Source organism: Typopeltis vanoorti, chromosome 10, assembly GCF_054136105.1.
Source record: "Typopeltis vanoorti isolate ZY-2024b chromosome 10, IOZ_Tvanoo_1.0, whole genome shotgun sequence".
NCBI classification, from domain to species: domain Eukaryota; kingdom Metazoa; phylum Arthropoda; class Arachnida; order Uropygi; family Thelyphonidae; genus Typopeltis; species Typopeltis vanoorti.
This window is the reverse complement of record NC_143558.1, coordinates 99,715,434-99,736,464: the sequence shown is the minus strand read 5'-3', so window position 1 is coordinate 99,736,464 and position 21,031 is coordinate 99,715,434. Positions and strand designations below refer to the sequence as shown.

The 21,031-nt window shown below is 36.1% G+C and overlaps 1 protein-coding gene across 1 annotated transcript in view; it reads left to right on the top strand.

Annotated features, from left to right (window-relative positions):
• LOC150102627 (papilin-like) overlaps positions 1-21,031 on the top strand; it is an 843,028-nt gene that overhangs the window by 106,223 nt on the left and 715,774 nt on the right. The window contains exon 2 of the mRNA XM_090399411.1: positions 1,721-1,772. Coding sequence (XP_090255537.1) covers positions 1,721-1,772 — 52 coding nt within the window. The remainder of the gene's footprint in view (positions 1-1,720; positions 1,773-21,031) is intronic.

The following is a 21,031-nucleotide window of genomic DNA, read 5'->3' as shown; positions in this document are numbered from 1 at the left end:
GTATAATTTTCTTATTTCTTCTATGTTCCTACATGAATTTATGAACGACTTTATGTTGGAATATGGTGTTAGTAATGTCTACTTCATATCCTGAACAGAAATTCATAGATATTGGCTATTATTATTATTTTCCTTTTTTTCTCCAAATTTTTCAAACAGTTTTATATGTCTGGTATTCGTTTCCTTTTCTGCTATTTCGACCTCCAGCAAGAACCAGATTTTCCTTTTTCTTTATGTTCATTGCCTTTTCTCATGACTTGGAAATTCCACCCACCCCCTTTTTTTTTTGCTCTACCAGAATGCTCTGTGAAATCGCAAACACAAATAAATATCACTGTCCATCATATACATTTCGAAATTTGTGTACATTACTCCACTGAAATTTCCCACTATTCAAGTCCATCATCATCGTGTTTAGTGCTGAATACCACATGTACTCTCTCTTTCTCATTCTGATCGCTACTGCCTGCATATAACTTCTTTTTCCTACGCTCTACACCCAAAGTCGAGCCTTAGCTTCCCATTTTTATCTTCTCCATCTCTACCTTCCCAAAACATCCTTCTCTCGTTTGGAGAATGCAATGCAGTTACCCTTTTGACTAATGGTATCTATCCATCCTGTTCTTGGATTTCATATTAGTTTTGAATCTCCATGTTCTACGCCTCCTTATTCAATATTTGGAGCAGTCCTAATAGGGAAGACGTTTCAAGTCAGGGATTCCCTTCATCTGCTCCGCGAAGGGACTCGCTTGGTAGGTTGTATACCTCGTTCCCCCAGAAATATGGCACTTTATGTTTATTTAGCAGCATTTTTCCAGTTTCGGTCTCTCTCACCTCAGCAGCACGAACAATGTCGACATGGCACTTCTTCAATTCCTTCGTCAAACCCTCCCTCCAGTTGGTACTTCCCACATTAATGGCGCCTGTCTTTAATTCTGATTATGTTGGGTTTCTTCCCGTACCTAATTTTACGCTGTTCGCAGTGGTTTCCTGTCTAAATTTCACGATGTTGCGTCATTTTTGTTTGGGATTTATACCAATACAGAATACAGTTTGCTCAATCTTGAATTGGAGCACAAATTAAGGCAATATGCTGATTATCATTATTATTATTATTATTATTATTATTTACGTGAATCCCCCCCCACACACACCTGCGAAAGGGTGTGGGGGGCGGAGATTTGCCTTTGCAGGAGGGGCACTAAAGTTAGATAATTCGGAAACCCTGTGCTAAAGTCCAAACATGAAAATTTATCTGCACCTAAAGCCCTTCATAAAACATCCATGTCACACACTAAGGAATAAACTGTAAATCGATGGAATATAAAATACAAGAAAATATGTCTTTACTATACGACTTATTTTATTATTTTTTAAGTAATATATATCTAATGAGAATATTAAAGATCCATAATTATTATATCTAATTAAAAGACAAACACATACGGGCTTCTGGGTAGAGTTTGTGTCTTTTAAGCAATGAAACTCCAAGGCAACTCCTATGCCGAAGTTCATGTTCGAACTTCGGCATAGGAGACAGGTGACAAACTCTGGTAAAATGCGAGACTTTTAAGTTTCATTTTATTTATCTATAAAAAAAAACGATGGATATTTATTATCCTCATTATGCATTATTTAGTTTCAAACTGAAGCCTTTGTATTCTGATATTCTTACATTTTTTTATTATTATCGCATTACTGATTTTTTTTTTCCTTTCAGGTTGGGCTTCCTAATAGCTGTCTTCTCTATACTACTATCTTCGACAGCCAATGTAAGCACTATTTGGTAGCCATATGTTCCCATTTAATATATTTTTCTTGTCATATACTCTCGAAAACTGTTTTAATACTTAATGAACATAGTAAGGGAAAATGCCTCTGTTAGTAGTTTCTGTATTTCAGATCAGAATGTTTGAACTGAACTGTAATGCTTTTATTTATTTGGTGAGAAACTTTTTATCTGATTCTTTTTGAATATGAATAATACATAATAAGTATATTGCAGTGTAGAAAATGGAAAATTTTCTGTTTCGGATTTAAGAAAATTAAGATCATAATGAAGCCCAAGCTCTTAATTAGGAACATTACAACTGCGTTATTATGGAGGAAGGGTAGGGCATTACCATTTTGTCATTGTACTCACTTTTTTTAAAAAATCTATTTCTTATTGCTAAATATTTTGTATGCCTTGTCAAGTTTTATTAATGGATTTTTGTATGTGAAAGGGTTGTATGTTTTAATATTATCTTTGTCAGTTTTTCAGAAAAATACAATTTTTCTCTTCCCTTCCCTTTCTTTTTGGATAACTTTTAGAAGTAATTGCCATGATAAAATTATTTTCACGGTTGAAAACTATTTTACTAAGTATTTAATTGTGCTATTTTCATACGATGTGAATTCACAATGCATTCGGGGAGGTCTGAAGGAAGTGTGAGCGAGAAAGAAGCCGCCGTCAAAATTTGCATAGCCTGTTACAGAAAGTACTGTGCAAATTTGTTTTTATGTATATTTGTATGTTTCAAATCATCACATTCCGTGAAAATAACAAATCTCGGCTATAAGTATAGAGACAATAGAGATACAGGTTTCCTTGTGCATTGTACAAGACGTTATTTTCCTTTCTTGAGTTTAAGGAACTAATTTCGAAATAAGATTGGTTCATGATTAAACATTTTCGATTAAATGCAATTCAGGTATAATTATTTGGTACAGTTAATTTGTACGACTTCACAGAATATTATTTGTACATAATGTGGAAATATGTTTATAAGCAAAATGAAATTTTATTTTCCAAATATGAATAACAGAGCACTCTATTGAAAGTTAATAAAAAGCTGCCTGTCTTCGGTGTATCAATCAACACGTGCATATTTGGAGGAACACGATGTGTGTGTGCGGAGGGGAGATTCTCGATTTTTTTTCTCTATTTCTGGAGGTAGGAGAAGAGGCAAAAGCCATTATTCCTTATCGAAGTAGTATGAGATGGCGAAATTTCCTTTATCGAGTCGAAAAATTATCTGTACTAGTTGCGAAAGAAGTAATTCCTTGTTTGCTGGTTTTATTTATGCGTCATTATCAACACCATTCTCTTACCTCATGTCCTCGGATCAGTCAAGTGTGACTCCAAATTTTTTTGGAGTCACACTTGACTGATCCGAGTCATCTCGGATGATCCAATTCCAATATTTTATCATCCGCACCTTCTAAAAATATACAACCAGATACGCCTTTTAAAATACTCTTTCAGTATAAAATTTTATATTAATCATGTAACTTAGCCTCTGGTTGGTGATATGCGGTTGCTCAATTTCCCATTTTCTATTATTTAAGCTGTTAGTTTACAGATATTTTAATTCAATGTTTGCTACACTTTAAACCAATGTTTCTCAACGTTTTTTGGATCATGCGCCACCTCAACGTCTCAAAGATATTGATGCCCCCCCCTCTAGCATAATAGTCAGCTAAGTTCTGAAAAAGTATTTATACATTTTCTAATTGCCCCCCCCCCCCCCCAATATTCAAGTTGTCCCCCTGTGGGGCAATTTGAATATTTTGGGGGGCAATTATAATCTTTCCCCCACGTTGAGAAACACTGCTTTAAACAGAAATGCCGCGGGCATTTCTGCTTAAAGCGAGTATTTGGCATAATAAACTCAGTAACATTTAACAATGTTATACTTTTCTTTAATCGTACGAAAACATTAGTATTTGCTATCCTAAACTAGAAAGGTGATGTTTAAATTATTCTCAACTTTCAGTATTTAACAGAAAAACTAATGTAGCGTCTTTGTCACTTTCGCCACCTGCTGCAGTTAGCAAAAGCACACTTTATTTTTAAATTTAAGGCGCTCATTGTTATCACCGAAACATGTAAAACGGAATAAAGTAATGAATGGAGGTAGCATGGTACAGTCAGAGATGTGCAATTCCAGCCACGAATAGTTATAAATCTTGCCTATTAATGTAGTGACTGGACTAACGGTTACATAATCTAGAAATCGTGCTACAGAAACCAATATTAAATTTATTCCAACCACTTCAGGTCCTTGAAATCACCAGAGATAGTTTAAAATTGGGTAATAAGATTTACTTACCCCCCTAAAAATATTCAGAACCATTTGTCACATTGGCACCCAAACTCGTAGTGGGTTGAGAAGAGGAGACTGTCTTTTCTACGAATTAGACGTGATGATTATTAGTAGTTACTTATTAAAATAAATTTCCATAATCACTTTCTTTTTGCGAAGTGCCTGTGATTTATATTTAGACACATTTTGCAACCTTCTCTGTTATAAAGATAGACCAAAACAAAACATCTTTCACAGATAAGGAGGGAAAACTCCCTTTTTCTCACTAAAAAGGGAAACCCCTAATAAGTGATATAATATAAATGTGAAGAAATTGGTTGTGATTGTCATTATTAACGACTGATTTCCGTGATTTCTCGTCAATGAGATTTTTTTTAACTACATAGTCTTTCCATAAATGCTGTTACAACATCCACACACGCACCCACACCGGCCACAGAATTGCGCGAGCCGTGTTCCGTTAGTGGCGCTGTGCGCAGCCAACATTCGCGTGTTTATCAGTAGCGAGAAAGTTGCCTATCTATACGGGCTAACATGGAGGTGGAGCGATTATGAAAACCATGTAGTTTTAATAGTACTTCAAGGTTAAAATGCAGTCACCTGTTATTTTCAACGCTACAAAAACTTGGGATAATCAGGATGTTTCAGTATCGACTATTAACGGTTATAACGGCACAAAAGACTTATTCGACCGCCAAAGAACAGGCGACCACGTTGTGTTGGATGCAACAACTTGTGAGGGCTGTGAAAGCACGCCTTCGTCGTAATGCTGTGAGAACGCAGAAAGTGATGTCGCGAGAGATGACGTTTCGCAGAGAACGATGTCACGCGTACTAACTGGTGACCTTGGGGTGAGAGCCTATCGTCGTTCTACTAGATACTTCCTAACACCATAACTTATGCAGCAGAGAGTGATAAAATCAAAAGGTACCCGTCTGTTGTTCGCGTACCGCTTATATCCTCTTCACAGATGAGAAGATTTTTGACATGAGGAAAGAGTGCTGTAAAAGGAATTAGAGATGATTAAAGGCGACATGAAAACTGGAGAAAAAGATATCCTTGAAGTATGGAGTAATTACTTCGAAAAATTGATAAATGAAACAAGCAGAGATAGCACAATGGCAAGAAACACTCAACAGACATACAGTCAGGAATACATATCCATACTTGAAGTAGAAAAAGCCATTAAAGGTCTGAAATGTGAAAATGCAGCAGGAGTAGATGATATTCGACCAGAAATGCTGAAGTATGGAGGGATAAAAGTCTGACAGTGGCTGTACTGCATAGTTCAGAAAGCCTGGACAGAGGGACGAATTCCCGATGATTGGAGTAGAGCTCTTATAGTACCTATATATAAAAAGAGAAATAAAACTGAATGTGAGAATTACAGAGGTATTTCCCTACTGAGTGTTCCTGGTAATATTTACGCAAGTATACTTGAGAAACGATTGAGAAGGATTGTGGAAGAAAAGCTTGGTGAAGAACAAGCTGGAAATAGAGACTGTCATGATCAGATCTTCACTTTACGAAAAATAGTTGAGAAATCATGGGAATATAACAAAAATCTGTATTTAAGTTTTGTAGATCTGGAAAAGGCATATGACAAGGTGCCAAGAGAAAAGCTATTCAATACGCTACAGTTATATGGTGCCAATGGGGGCATTATATCAAGCAATATTTAGTCTTTATTTGAATTGTAAGTCAGCAGTTAGAATTGATAAAGGAAGATGGTTTAATGTTAAATCTGATGTCAGACAAGGATGTACATTGTACCATCTGTTATTCATTATCTATATGGATCACATTATGAAGGAAAGTGGTATTAAACCTGATATCGAAATTGGAGATGTTAAAGTCAGCTCTTTGCTTTATGCGGACAATGTTAACTTCTAAATAAATCCGCTACAAGTCTGCAAGATTCCATAATTAAATTGAATAACTGTTGTAATAGATATGGTATGAAGCTCAGCAATAACAAGACAAAGACACTGAAAATAGGCAGAAGCATTGAAAATATCAACTGCATTGTGAATGGAGAACCTATATAACCAATGAAACATTTCAGCTACTTGGGCACGATTTTTAATGAAGATGGTAAATTAAATATGGAAATAGACAACAGAATCAACAAAGTTGGTATGGTAGGAAGTCAACTGAATAAATTTATATGGAATAAGAGAGAAATTAGTCAGAACACTAGATCAGAACAGTGTTCAAACCATGAATGATTTAACCCCCAAACGATCAGTTATTTTCCCCGGATGGTCGCATAGCACCCAGGATTCAGAAAGGTCATCACCCGGCGTCAGTGATGATTTGGTGGTGGTGGTGGGGGGGGTGACATATCAAGGGATATCTGAATTGCATTTCTGCGAGAAAGGGATCAAAACTTCGGCCAAAGTGTATGAAGAGAGAGATCATGCCTGAAACTCTGGTATGGCCGCAACAAAACCTTGTTTCACGGTAGACAATGGACCTTCTTGCAAGACTCAGGTCCTGCACAGAAGGCGACGAGCACGCTACAGTGGGTTTGAGGTGAATGTGCCCGAGCACATATCACAATCTGATTGGCCGTCTGGAATTCCCGATCTGAATCCGTTGGAGTTCAAATTGTGCTCGAAGCTTGAGAGAGTAGCCTGCAAGAAATGACAGCCCAGCATTCACAGCCTGAAGGCAGCATTTCCGTTGGATGTTGTGCGTACCACCATCGATATGTTTCTGTTTCGGACGTGCGTGAAGGCAAAACGGGGACATTTCGAACATTGAATGCTGGCACGATATACTTGTGGCTTGTATGTGGCCTGAAAGCTGTAAATGATTTGCTGATAGATTGAAGGGTTATTCGCTATTCGAGTTGTAACACTATTTATGGCTAGACTAGGGAGAATCAAAACATTGGTGGACTATATGAATTTTGAGATGTAGAAGTTAAAAATATGGTGGCACATAAAGGCCGTAAGGATTATTTATTTACATAAATATGACATGATATAGTAATGAATATACAGTATATAAAAAATTTTATATATAAAAATTAAAAAAAAAATTAATATAAATAACCAAAATTTAAATTTTGCATATTTACTACTTATAAAAAGGTTTAAAAATGTAAAAAATACGCATAAATTTAGCTGCTTTTAAGTACTTGCGTTTTCCTTTACTTCTCTCTCTCTCTCTCTTCAGAAAGAGAGAGAGAGAGAGCGAGAAATTCAAAGAAACCAACAGTAGGCTTTCATTATAAAGTACTAGCATTCGGTTCATTCGTCACACTGCACTAGAAGTTTTCTAGTAACGAAGTCTTGGTATGAACCTGACTTCCTCTTGTAGCGCTTTGTTTTAAGTTGATCAACTAATTCTAATTTTTAGCTTTACTGTAGCCTACAGATCTCTGTCTGCATTATCTCCAGATGATTTCCAGGCTTTTAATTCTATTTTTGTTTCGCTTAATACTTTCCTGATTTCAAACAAACGTCTTTCTTTTGGAAGTCTTCTATTTAGATGCGGGATTCCGTTTTTGTTAACTGCTGTAACAAAGTTTTTCTTGGGCTACATTTAATGTGAAATTTATAATAACTGTTTTTAAGGGTCAACGAGGAGTTTATATGTTATATTCTCTTTTCCCAGTGTAGAAAGCTTTCGGAACATAATGTTCCGTCTTTACTCTGTTGTCCCAGTAGCGCTAAAAAGCAACAGTGTTTCGAAAATCCTCCTTAAATACCCAGTAATAATGCAGTTACATTTTAAATCGCCACAGATATTCCAATGGTAGTCCTTGTACCTATTTATTACTTACACAACTCGGGCATGTTTCCAAAAACTCCCCTTCCTCATTGCGTTTGTGAAAGGTTTCTCTTTACTGTCATGCTTCGAAGAGTTCACAAACAAGCAGCAATCTTTCATTTTAAACTCGTAAACATCACTCATTTTTCTGAAGTACATCAATGAAGTCCATTCTTTGTTTCAAATGCGAATGTAATTTTTATTCCTCTTCTCCTTCTCAAAATGAAAGTTCTTCTTTCCGTGAACTAATATTTCCTGTTGTTGAAGAGATTTTTGTTGTTCATCTAAAACATATTGTTGGTTAAATAAATTGAAATATGTAAGAAAAAAGTTCAATTCCTATCTACACCGAAAACATTATCTTTCAGTACTGCAATCGTAATAACTAGTGGTGATGGTAGAGCAGGTGCTGTGACATTCTGAGTTTGAATACGATATCAAATGCTTTACAGATCATTAAACAGTTACATTCACATGAATTAAATTAGGATTTCAAGTTTTAATATGGTCCGATATTTCACACCCAGATAAGGTATGTTATTCTTACTGCATACGCGCTCTCACTACATAATACTTGTAAATGAAGCCTCCATAGCTCAGTCTACCGGTATAGACGAAGCGCTTTGTTAGGAAAGACCTGGGCTCAATTCCCGTCCATGACTTGAGGAACCTTTATCTGGTCTCTTTCGACTAAAGGTAAGTTAGCCGGTCTCGTACAGAGGTAGAGGGTTTTTTGTCCCTCAGAACAGGCAAACCGGCCCGTGAGCACACACATGGATTTACATTCATAAAATACATATTTAATCCCTCACTAAGAGGGTTCAACCAGTCCTAAGAGACGGGGGAGAACCCCATAGGAATAAATAAATAAAAATGAAGCACACATATAAAAGGAGTCCGAATTTGTTTTATAGCCTCTAAGTTTTAAATGTGTTATAATAATAAATTACAGAAACGAGACACTCAAAGACCCCAGAACGCAAGTGGGTAAACTTTAACACTGAAATTTGAGTTTGTGTTACAGTATTTAATGATGGAGGACAGGCTGAGACGTGTTTTGCGTCCATTCATTTCCAAACAACCACTATGTATCTTGAGAAGCCACAACAACTATTGCGGCTCTCAAATTAATAATTCGAAATTTTAGTATTATTACTGACCAATTCGATGAAATATTCCAAAATCCTGTGAAAAGCTTACATGCATGTAAAATAAATCATCATCATCATCATGCGTATCAAGGATTTGAACCTAGCATGGCTTGTTCCAGTCTTAGAAGTCATCGTTGAATCGTTTAAGAGGACGTCCTGGTTTTCTTTTTCCTAATGGCTTGTACTTTACGGCTTGTTTTGGTAATCTTTCTGTTTTCATTCTTTAAACGTGTTCCATCCATTTATGTTTATATTTTTTAATTTTTTCTATTACTGGTTCTTAGTTTAATTCTTTCATAATTTCTTCGTTTGTTTTGTGATGGGTATACTTTGCAGTTTTTCTCATAAACTTCATTTCTGCTGTTATTAATCTTTGTTTGTCTTTTTGTTTTATTGTCCAGATTTCGCTTCCATACATTAAGACTGCTAGGGCTAATGTATTGCATACTTTTAGTCTGGTTTGTTTTTGAACTAGGTTTGGTTTTCTAAGATATTGTTATCTATTACTATTTTAGTTCTTACTGGATCTTGTCCTTTAAAGGCCATAGTTTTTGATTTTTCTGTTGATGTTATCATACCATAATCTTTGGCTATCTCATTTAGATCTAAAATAGCTTTCTGTAAGTTATCTTCAGAATGTGTAATTATTATTTGGTCGTCGGCAAAAAAGGAGAGTGTTTAAGTTCACAGTAGGAGAAAGTTTTTAATATCTTGATGGAAATTTTTATTCCAGTTTATTATTATTTCATTTAGGTAAATATTAAAAAGAGTTGCTGAAAGGGGACATCCCTGTAGGACCCCTTGGTTTATCTCTCTCATATATGATAGCTCGTGATTTAATCTTATCTGAATTTGATTATTTTCATATATACTTGCGATAGCTTTTAGGATATTATTTGGTATTTGTCTTTCTTTTAATATGTTAAATAATGTTTCTTTTAACTTCGTCAAATGCTTTTTCAAAGTCAATAAATGCAATATGTGTTTCTAAATTGTATTCTCCTCTTTTCTCTATTATTAATTTTAGACAAAAGCCGGGTCTATACATGATCGTCTTGTTATAAATCCATTCTGTACTTCTAAAATAAAGTTTTCGGAATATTTCATTAGTTTGTATATATTTTGTAACAGGAATTTAGTATACTGATACCTCTATAGTTTTTAGTGTCATCTCTATTACCTTTTTTAAAGATAGGAATCACAATTGCTTTTTTCCATTCTATTGGGGGGGGGGGGATACCCGTTGAGTAAATTTTATTTAAAAATAATAGGAGTCTTTCTTTGAATCTTGTTCCTGCATATTTATATAGTTTTGAACCTAGCTTATCTTCTCCAGGTGATTTTCCGTTTCTTGCTTCTTTCAGGCTGATTTCTAATTCTTCTTTAGTTATTTCCTTTTCATTTTCGTTAATTGTTTGCCAGTTGTCTTTTTTAAAATATTTGTCTCTCCACAGTTCTGTGTAGTAATTTAGAAATTCTTCTAATTTCAATTCGGTGTTTAATTTTATGTTTTCTTTCGTATCTGCATTTAAGTGTTTCAAAATCTTATATACATTTATATAAATCTGTTTCTAAATTAGAAACAAATTTGTTCCATGATTCTCTGTGTCTTTTTCTGACTTCTCTTTTAGTTATGGCTCTTATTCTTTTATATTTTATTTCATCTTCCAATCTTTTACTGCTTAACCATTTGTGATAGGCTTCTTCTTTTTGATTATTTCTTTGATTGTATCATCCCAGATCTTCAGTTTTTTCCTCTCATTGAATTTTTTGGCCTTTCCTAAGCTTTCATTTGCTGCTGCATTTAGTATCGTTTTTATATTAAGCCATTCTATTTCTTCATTTTGTTTTATTTTATCTAGATATTGGTTAATTCTTTGTTCATATAGCCATTCTACATTTGTGTCATTCAGTAGTCTAGTTTTATAAACAAATGTTTAAATTTTTCTTTCTGTTCTTGTTACTTGTAGCCATTTAAGTGGTAATCTTAATTTTATTTTAACAAGGAAGTGGTCACTGCTTATTTCATATCCTCTGTGAACTCTAACATCTAGTGAACATTTTGATATCTTTTCATTTAATATGAAGTAATCTAATATTGATTTCCATCCTCTTGCTGCCCAAGTATATTTATGTATGTCTTGATGTTTATTAGAAGGAATTCATTATTTTTAGGTTATTATAAACTACAAAGTCAATCAATTTTTTACCATTCCTGTTTAGAGTATGTTCTCCATGTATTCCTATATTATTATTAATTTTCGTGTTTCCAATTTTTGCATTTAAGTCTCCTGCTAAAATTACGTAATCATTTTTATTTATTTTATTATATATGTTTGTAGCTGATTATAAAAATCTATATTATCCTGTCCTCTTCCTTCTTCTGGGGCATATAAACCAATTATTGTTAAATAGCCTCTATCTATTTTTATTCTAGCTTCTATTATTTTTTCATTCCATAATTTATAATGTTTTAACTGTTTTGAAAGGGAGTTATGAATCCAAATCACGACTGCTGCTTGTGCTCTTTGGTTTGGTGTCTTTGGTCTCTATTGACTCCACTGTATATCACATTAAAGTTTTCGATTCTCATAGTTCCTTTTAATTTCTTTTTTGTTTCAGTGATTACTGCTATTTTAAAATTTCTTTCATTTAATAATTGGTCTAATTCTATTTCTTTATATGCTATTCCTCTTACATTCTAGTTTGCTATGTGTATTATATTTTCTCGTTTTTCCATTTTTGTTTTACCTTTTCCATTCCAGGGTCGTTTCCCATAGATTCAATCCGATTATCTTTTTCTGTCAGCTTACAAGTAGGATTATGTTCTCCATGTCAGGGGACTAGTCTGACGATGGAATAGTTCGGTGGTAGGGCTGCTACCTTTAAGGCTTCTGAACTAGCCTTCTTCCGAATTTAAACCCATAGGAGGAATAGGGCATGTTGAAGGGGAAAGAGTAGATTATAAAAGAATTATGATAAGGTTTATAGAGAGGACATAGTTGTAAGGCCAGAAATGAAAAGACCCCATGGCCCTCGAGTACTCTAATAGCATAAGGGTCATAAAATAAGAAGAGTTGGCTGATAAGGCCTTATAGGAAAGATTAAAGTAAGTGGATCTTCCTCAAAGTAGAAGAAGGAGAGGACAGATCCAGCTAGGGGTCCATGGGAGTGCCGCTTCCCTTACAATCAAGATGATTTCCCCTTATGGCCCTGTTGGTCCACGAGTCCTTATTCAGTATATTCGGACCATCCCACCACACACACACACACACACACATACACACACACACGCACATGGTGGGCTCCCTTATCCCCCCTCCCAGGGGACGCGCTTTCTAGGGATTACAGGGTACCCCGAGAGATGTAAAATAAATAAATAAAACATCCTTATGTGATGGCATTTTTTTTTTTTTTTTTTTTGGATCCTGTACCCTGACCATTACCAATCACAGCATCATTCGGTGTTGTGAAGTATATTAGGCATTTTTCTGAGATAAGTAATGAAATAACAATATTTGTCATCCATGGGAATCTTGACTGTTGAACAAAAAACATCGAAGAAAATATGTTTAGAATGTCATTTTGATAAGTTTCGTCCTGCAATAACTCATTCCTATTTGATATCATATGCTGTGTACTAAATATTTTTTTCTTTTTAAACCAAAGAATACATTTTGCTGTTTTTGTATTTGCCAGATTTATATATATTTGATTTGTCCTTTATACACATATGGCCACTAAATGAGAAATTTGGCAGAAATCAGTGGTTTTCGTATAGGCATGCGACTGCCAATATCGATCCTCTTCAATTCCCTGCACATAATTCGGTGAGATATGGATCGGGAACAGCCTTCATTAAATGCTTCGGTCAATTGTTGCACACAGGTAGTTCGCTTTGTCCGTATAAGCCTTCTCAGACGAGGGCGATCTCTTTATTCACAGATTGTCTTAGGGCCACAGTTATGCCTTTTAGACAAGGAATTTGGGTTATTTTTTTCCCTGTTTGGATATTCTCACCTTTTGAGAAACTAGTCAGCTCTGCTGTTTTCAAAATCGTGGCTTCAGGCCGACGGGCACTCCACCATAAGCCCTTTATCGAACTACGAACACACTATTGACATTTACTGACCAGCAGCATTCTTAAACAGTTGCCTAGAACATAATGAAACACGTGACCAAGTATTTTGCATCTACACTGCGTAAGTGACGTGTACGTTGATCTCATAAAGGTTTCTAATTCGGTGGCCGATATGTGTAGAACCCAAAGAACTGAGCTTGATTTCAGTTTCCATTTTTATTTACTTCAAAAACAATATTTAAAAACATCCAGGAATAAAAACTTTTGAAATGTACACATTTTTAAAATAATTAAAAAGTTGCTTAATAATAATTTTTAAATTCTGTGTTAAAAGAGGCCACGTCCGTTTTATATAAAATATCATTGCGAGTTTAGTTTTGGTTTTGATCAGCACGGTCGTGTTTCTCAGCGCTCTTCATAGTCTGGGCCAGCAGCGATAAGAGATCTGAGATAAAGTATTGATGTTTTGATTTCAGCTCCTTTCCTGCATTAAAATCATGATTGTCCGATGTTTTTCCTGTAGCGTCAGCAACATGCTCGTTTGGCAGAGAAGGTAAGACTTGTTTTCGTTAACGCAATTTTTTCAGGCCCTCTCCTGTTCCCCGACCTGCGCCTGGTAGCAGTCAGAAGGGACAAGGCAAGTCTTCTCTCCCCCCCCCCCCCCCCACATTAAAGCTTACCTTGACATGGATTTGTCTTTTGACGATCTCAGTTTTAAAGAACTTTTGGCCCTTTTCAGGCATTTAGGCAACATACTAAACACAAAATGGCCCGATAAAGTTTGAAAACACCAGGTCCTTGAAGTGATGACAGAGTATCTTTGGTATTACTTTTGCTAGCCTTTATTATGACAATATAAAGGTGTTCTGTCGTAGGGAGCGAAGGACTTGCTGAGAAGGATATATTTAAAGGAGGTTATTTTGTTTTGTATAGAGTTTGGGCAATCTCGAAACGTAATTTATTCTCTTCATCTGTGTGCAGTTCTTTGACACTTTTTTTTTTTCACATTTATCATAATTTCTAAGTAAGGTATACGTCAAGGAGACAAGTCAAAATCAGGACTTTCAGACAAAACATTTAATTCAGCATTTGTTACGGATAGTCCCATTGAATATTGTGGCGGTTTCTTCCTTCTGATATTTCAAACTTTCGAATTAATCTACATTTATGTGGGGAAATGTGCTTGTCTGGGCTACGATAGCGAAATTAATTCAAAATGGTCTTGAGTGAGGATGTCTTTTAAAGAACTTTCAATTTCCAGAGGCACGTTGAGCATTAAATAAATAAAACTGTTTCACGTATGTGACTTATTAATAAAGCCTTGCTTTTTTTTTTTTTTTTTTTGATGAAACTTCCGCGCAGAACGCGACTTGATGGTCTCCTTAATCTTATCAAAATTAGAAATAATATTAGCAGTGCGACAACGCTTAAGTTATGCAGATTATGCAACCACTCTGTCTATTATGCAGGTTAGCTTTCTACAAGTAAAGCTTACCGTACAGACTTCCAATGTTTCCTTTCCGTAGAGCAGTGTTTCCTAACGTGGGGCAATTTGAATATTTTGGGGAGCAATTAGAAAATGTTACATTCGTCACCTCATCACCGATATAGCCAAAAAATCACCATTGTCGGCGATAAATTGTTGATGTTGCAACCCTGATTTTCCGAGAAAAAAAAGTTGACAACACTAGTACAGCAGTCAACATAAATACAATATCAAGAACTCTCAGAAAAGCAAAATGATGAGTCTATTAGAACTTTATTCAACATAAACGGAACAATGGCATGTCTTTCTGACGAGACAGAAACGAAATACCGAAATTCAACTAGTCTTGCGAAAAAATTACTGTTGCCCTTCTCGTCGTCATACAGTATTTAGTTGAATGTGGCTTTAGTACTGTAAATGACTTGTTATTACTGAAAAAAGAAATCATCTGGATATCACAAACTGTGGGGGATTTGAGATTTTAATTGACTAAATTAGTACCTCAAGTAAAAACTCTTTGCAGTAGACATCAAGCTGAAGAATCACATTAACTTGGATTTTATTTTTCCAAGTTTAGTTCGATTTATGTTTTATAATATACAAAGTGTAATATAAAATTTATATTCATTGAAGAAAATCAAATTAGAAACAGTTTTACCCATTTATTTAAAGTACATATTTATATTATACTTTTTTCAGAACTTAGCTGACTATTATGCTAGAGGGTGGGCATCAAAATGTTTGAGGCGCTGAGGTGGGGAATGATCCAAAAAACGTTGGGAAACAGTGCCGTAGAGGTTTATAATATGTTATATTACAAATATTGGTATATTATAATGTTTTGTAAATAGTTTTGATTTGTTAGAATCCACATCACGTCAGATCTTCAAACGCACTGCTAAATGGAAGATTGTTACTAGTCTAGCAGTTATTGCTTTCTATACTAATTGGAACACAAATCGTCTAATGTCATTAGCAGATCTTCCCCACATCTCCTGTCTTGTCTACCCTTACTGAAAATACCCTTTACACTCAATACCATTTAGTATATCTGTCTCTCTGAGCCAGGTCTTATTAATGCTGGAATCAACTCGGACCACTTCTCCTCAAAACACTGCAAGAAGCCTACATCAATGGCCTACCACAATCCGTCACGACCTCAGTAGCACGATTGATACCAAAGAAGGGAGACCACACGGATATCCGAAACTGGCGTCCAATCTTCCTAATTAATACCGATTGCAAAATCATTTCCAAAGTTATAGCAAACCGAATAAAGCCAACACTGCCTGAAGTTATTGGCCAACATCAAACGTACTTTGTCCCAGGAAGATCAATACATGATAACCTCCATTTAATAAGAGAGCTCATCCACATCGCAAACATCCAACATGAAAACCTAGCACTCGTCAGCCTTGATCAGGAGAAGGCTTCCAACAGGGTAGAGCGAGTACCTTTATGAAGTTCTAAAGGCATTTGGCTATGGTCCTCTCATCATTGAAACAGTGCAATTGCTTTACAGAGATGCACACTTCTGTTTAAAAATCAACATCAGTCTCACTCGCACTTTGTCATGCTCTCGAGGGATCAAGCAAGGATGTCCCCTCTCTGGTCAGTTATACACACTGGCCATAGAACACATCTTAAAAAGAGTACACGACACCATCATCTCCAAACGAACCAGCATAATAGAGCCACATAAAAAAATTACCCTATCAGCATATGCCGATGACGTCAGTGTAATAGTCCGAAATGAAGAAGAAATGACAGTAACCGAGGAAGCACACAGACTATATGCACAAGCCTCAGGGGCCAAATTAAATTCTGCAAAAACCACGGGCTTGTGGTCAGGCAGATGGAAGTCTAGAAATGATTCTCCGATCGAATGTATACCTAGTCAAGTGAAGGACAAAAGATACTTAGGTGTGCACCTTGGCAACACCAAAATATATAACACACTGAACTGGACACAGCTGCACAACCGTTTAAACAGGTGCAAGCTAAATGGAACAGCGTTCGTTCCATGTCTTCACTTAGAGGAAGAGTATTAATAGTTAACCAGATGGCTGCGAGTGTCTTATGGCATTCCCTCAAAGTACTCATACCTCCTGAAGAATTTCTTTACCACATTCAAAAGGAAATCAAACGTTTCCTCTGGAACAAAACTCACTGGACCATATACCCTCAACTCTGCAAGCCACTCAGCAAGGGAGGTAAAGGCCTGATTTCCCTTGAAAACAAGATTAGATCCTTCAGGATAATCCTCCTCCTAAAGACATTTCAATGCAATCACACTTATGTAACCACCTTCGATTACATCACGAAATCATCCACCAGAGGACTTACACTTTCCACAATCCTCCGAATGGCCAGTCCTGCACCATCTTCTCCTAAACTACCTCATTTTTACAAAGATGCTCTGCAGCGGTAGAAAAACACAGGACTTCATCCCACACTTACAGGATCAACAGAGTCAGCTGTACAGAACCACTATTTTCGAACAGAAACATAACAAGTCTCACAACTGGCCAGCCCTTTCTTTTCCCTACATGGAACTGGGCAGGAATAAGAGTCATAGGGGACCTCCTAACCCAGACCCTAAAGTGGAAAGCATTCACAAGCCTACCAATGAACAACCCAAAAACTGAAAAGCAATATCAACAGCTGCAAGCCTCCATTATAAAAGCCTATCCAGATATCGCTACACCTCAGGAAATCCGTATTCCTTCTAGAAACTGCTGATATTTCATCTTGTACAATCTGAAACCTCACTTCCAATTCTTCCCTCCAACTACAAGACAATATACCACTTCCTCATGTCAGTGTCTCCATCCTCGCCCGCCCTTCTTATATTCATCCTTAACCCTCTCATCTACAAGGCTCCATATGCCACTCAGTTTTCAGTGGGATCTGCCATATAAATCGAAGTGTGCCAAACCAAATTCCGACATACAGTGGAGACTATGGCATAACATCTTGCCAACTCCTAAGTTCTACAAATTTTAGCTAAGAGAAACGGATCTGTGTCTATTCTGTGACGTTTCAGGTACCTTGGAACACACACATCTAACCTGTCCCGCAAACAAAGTGATAATCACCTATGCCCTGAATACTGCCTCTAGCACCTGTAACTACGCACACAGCCCAGAAGACTAAATACTGGCATTTAGTCCACACAGAAGAAAACAGATACAGAACATGCAAATTCCTCTTCGCGAAGGCCGTCATCTACAGCTTCTACCTAAAACAGACAAGAAATAACTAGTTCCCATCCATCACTGAAACTGCACAAACCCTCATGTATATCCTCCTTCGGAAACTAAAAAGCAGGCTTTTATTGAAACTTGAGCACTTCAGAGAAACAAGAACTGTCGCGAAATTCACAGAGGAGTGGAATCCAACTGGTACCCTCTTCTGGATTGACGACGACAATACACTTCATCTGAAAGATAACTCAGACTGAAACTGAACTGTAAATTTTGAATTCATTTATTGCATTCTCTAGTGTATACCCGAAAGGAAAATGTTTCTTTCTCTGTAATATATACACTTATATACTTATAATATGTAAATAGTCCTTGTTACCTATCGTCTAATGTATATTTTAACAAGTTAAAAAATATATATATAAAATAAAAAAATAATGCTTACAATCTGAGGCCCAATATTCACCAAAGCCTGAAACACTACCCTTTGTTCCTGATATTCCTGGCATTCGTGTACATACGTAAGTTACCTCTAGGCTTTTTTTTTTTTTTTTTTTTTTTAACTCTGTAGTTCATGACCCATTTGGGCAATTTTTAGATCCCTGTTCATATCAGATGCTTCACTTATATAGTATCCTTGGATATCTATATAAGTGAAGATATCCTTGCACCTAGTAAGTCCTAATTGGAGAAGCACCAGGGGTGTAGTCCTAAATGAAATAGTGCCAGGGCTCTACCTTGAAAACAAATCCAGAGCATAAAGTGCAGCATTTATTATTATTATTATATTAATTTTAATTATATTATATTAATTATTATATATTTCAATTAATATTATATATTAGATAATATAATAATAGCGGCAAGCTGCTATTTTTTGAGCGAAAGCTGGAACTGCATTATAAGTCTTATTATTATAATTCTTATAATTTATTAGAATGAATTTTAAAATTTTGATAGTTTTAAAAAAGTACCAGGGCGTCGCCCTGGCCCGACTACACCCCTGAGAAGCACACAATAATCTTTTCCTCATAATAACTTCCATAATCATGTGCATTCGTATGAGTATTGCAACAACCAGTGCCGTCGACAGGGTGTAGCATAGAGGCAGCCTGCCTCACGTCGCGGCTTAATAAGGGCGCTCGTTCAGTCATATTGCGGTAGACGTCGCTACGCTAACAATTCCTGTTAGCAAGTGCGGAAAGAAGTTTTTCCAAGCTTAAACTGATTAAAAATTATATATGACCCAAGAAAGATTGGTTGGTCTAGCAACTATATCGATAGAGGCGGACATAGCTTCTAGTTTAAATTTTGAAGAGCTTATAAACAGTTTTATTGTGCGATATTGCCGTAGAGTGAACATTTTATTAATGTTATTATGTAATCATTTTGCATTAATGTTTCTTATAATAAAAACAAAATAGCAATTGGAGATGTTCTTATATTTTTGTCTTATAATAACTTCCGGGGCGATATTTGCTGCATCGGGGCGCAATATTTGTTTGCCTCAGACCGCGATATTTAATTGTTTGCCTCAGGGCGCGATTTAATCTGGCGACGGCCCTGGCAACAACACACGACCACGTTATGGAACAGGGTTGCATAACTTGGTCGTACTTTCGCATATATCACTATTACTTCCATCATGATCTGGTTTCGTAGACTCGTCGTATTAGATGTCATACCAACAGTACCGTCGACAGGGTGTAGCATAGAGGCTGCCTGCCTCACCGAGCGGCTTAATAAGGACGCTCGTTCAGCCATGTTACTGTAGGCGCCGTCGCTATCCTAACAATTCCTGTTAGCGTGGCGACGGCGGAAAGAAGTTTTTCCAAGCTTAAACTGATTAAAAATTATTTGTAAACAGCAATGACCCAAGAAAGATTGGTTGGTCTAGCAACTATATCGACAGAGGCGGACATAGCTTATATTTTAAATTTAGAAGAGCTTATGAACAGTTTTATTGTGCGTAGAGCAAAGATTTAATTAATATTATTATGTAATCGTTTTGCATTAATGTTTCTCTTGTAATAAAAACAAAATAGCAATTGGAGATTTTCTTATATTTTGTTTTATAATCAGGGGGATAATTAATTGTTTGCCTCACGAGGCGATCTAATCTGGCGACGGCCCTGCATACCAATAAATAATTTTTGCAGACTCCATTTTTAAATCTCCACTTCTCAACCACCCTTGGCTATAGTGAAAAGTGAAGAGACCTAGACACTGATTTCGAAAATAGATCCAATAGGGTGTCAACTACTCCTTGTGGAAATGAAAAGACATTAAAGGGTTTTAACTGTATTAATCTGTTTTTGATTGCATAATAATTCGATTTCTCTCTCTCTCTCTCTCACACACACACACACACACACAGTTTCTGACTAACTTTTATAGACAGTCCGCTAAAATAATGTTTACAAAACGTACCGTCAAGTCTGTGACTGTATCACTAGGGTACCAAGCAATTATTAACTTTTGTCGAACGTGGAGGAATGTTAAGTGGTGATCGACGTACAAGCTATGTTATTAATATAATTGTAAGCCACTACTAATCGTGGTGAATTGTATGGGCGTGATAGCCGTTCATCTAGAGTGCAGACACAGTGGAAGACATGTACATGCCTTTTTTTGGGGGGGGGGGGTTTAAAGAGAGAGAATATTATTGCAGTTATGAAATATGCTGTGATTAGTGCAGAATATTAATTATTAAGAATTTTATTTCGTGCGGTGTTCTTTGAATGGATCCAGTCTTTTTAAAAGAAGAAACAACGTACTAGTTTATAAATATTATCTAGTACAGCTGTTGAACCTATTATGATCCCTTCAAGTTAATTCAATGCCGAACGAAGTTCTCTAATATGGTTGTAAACTTTCAGATATTTTCGAATTGATGTTTCATAGGTAGCAGCACAGAATATGATTAGCATAGTTGAAATGAGAGCTTATTTAATTTGAATATACAGGCAGGGCCGGCAGAAGCGGGCATGCAGAGCATGAGGGCGCCGCTACGAAGGGGGGCGCCACCGGAGAACGGTTCATAAGCTCATTTTTAAGAAACAAATTTTTTTTTTTTCGTAAAAACCAAAAAAATTCTTAGAATGATCAATATTAAAATAAATAAGGCCGGATACACCGAATAAAAATGAAACAAAAAATTGTATATTGCCGCCTCTTTGATCAGCCAGCTGTTTACAATTTTGCAGCGAGAGCCGGCTAAATGCTTGCCTGCAGAATGT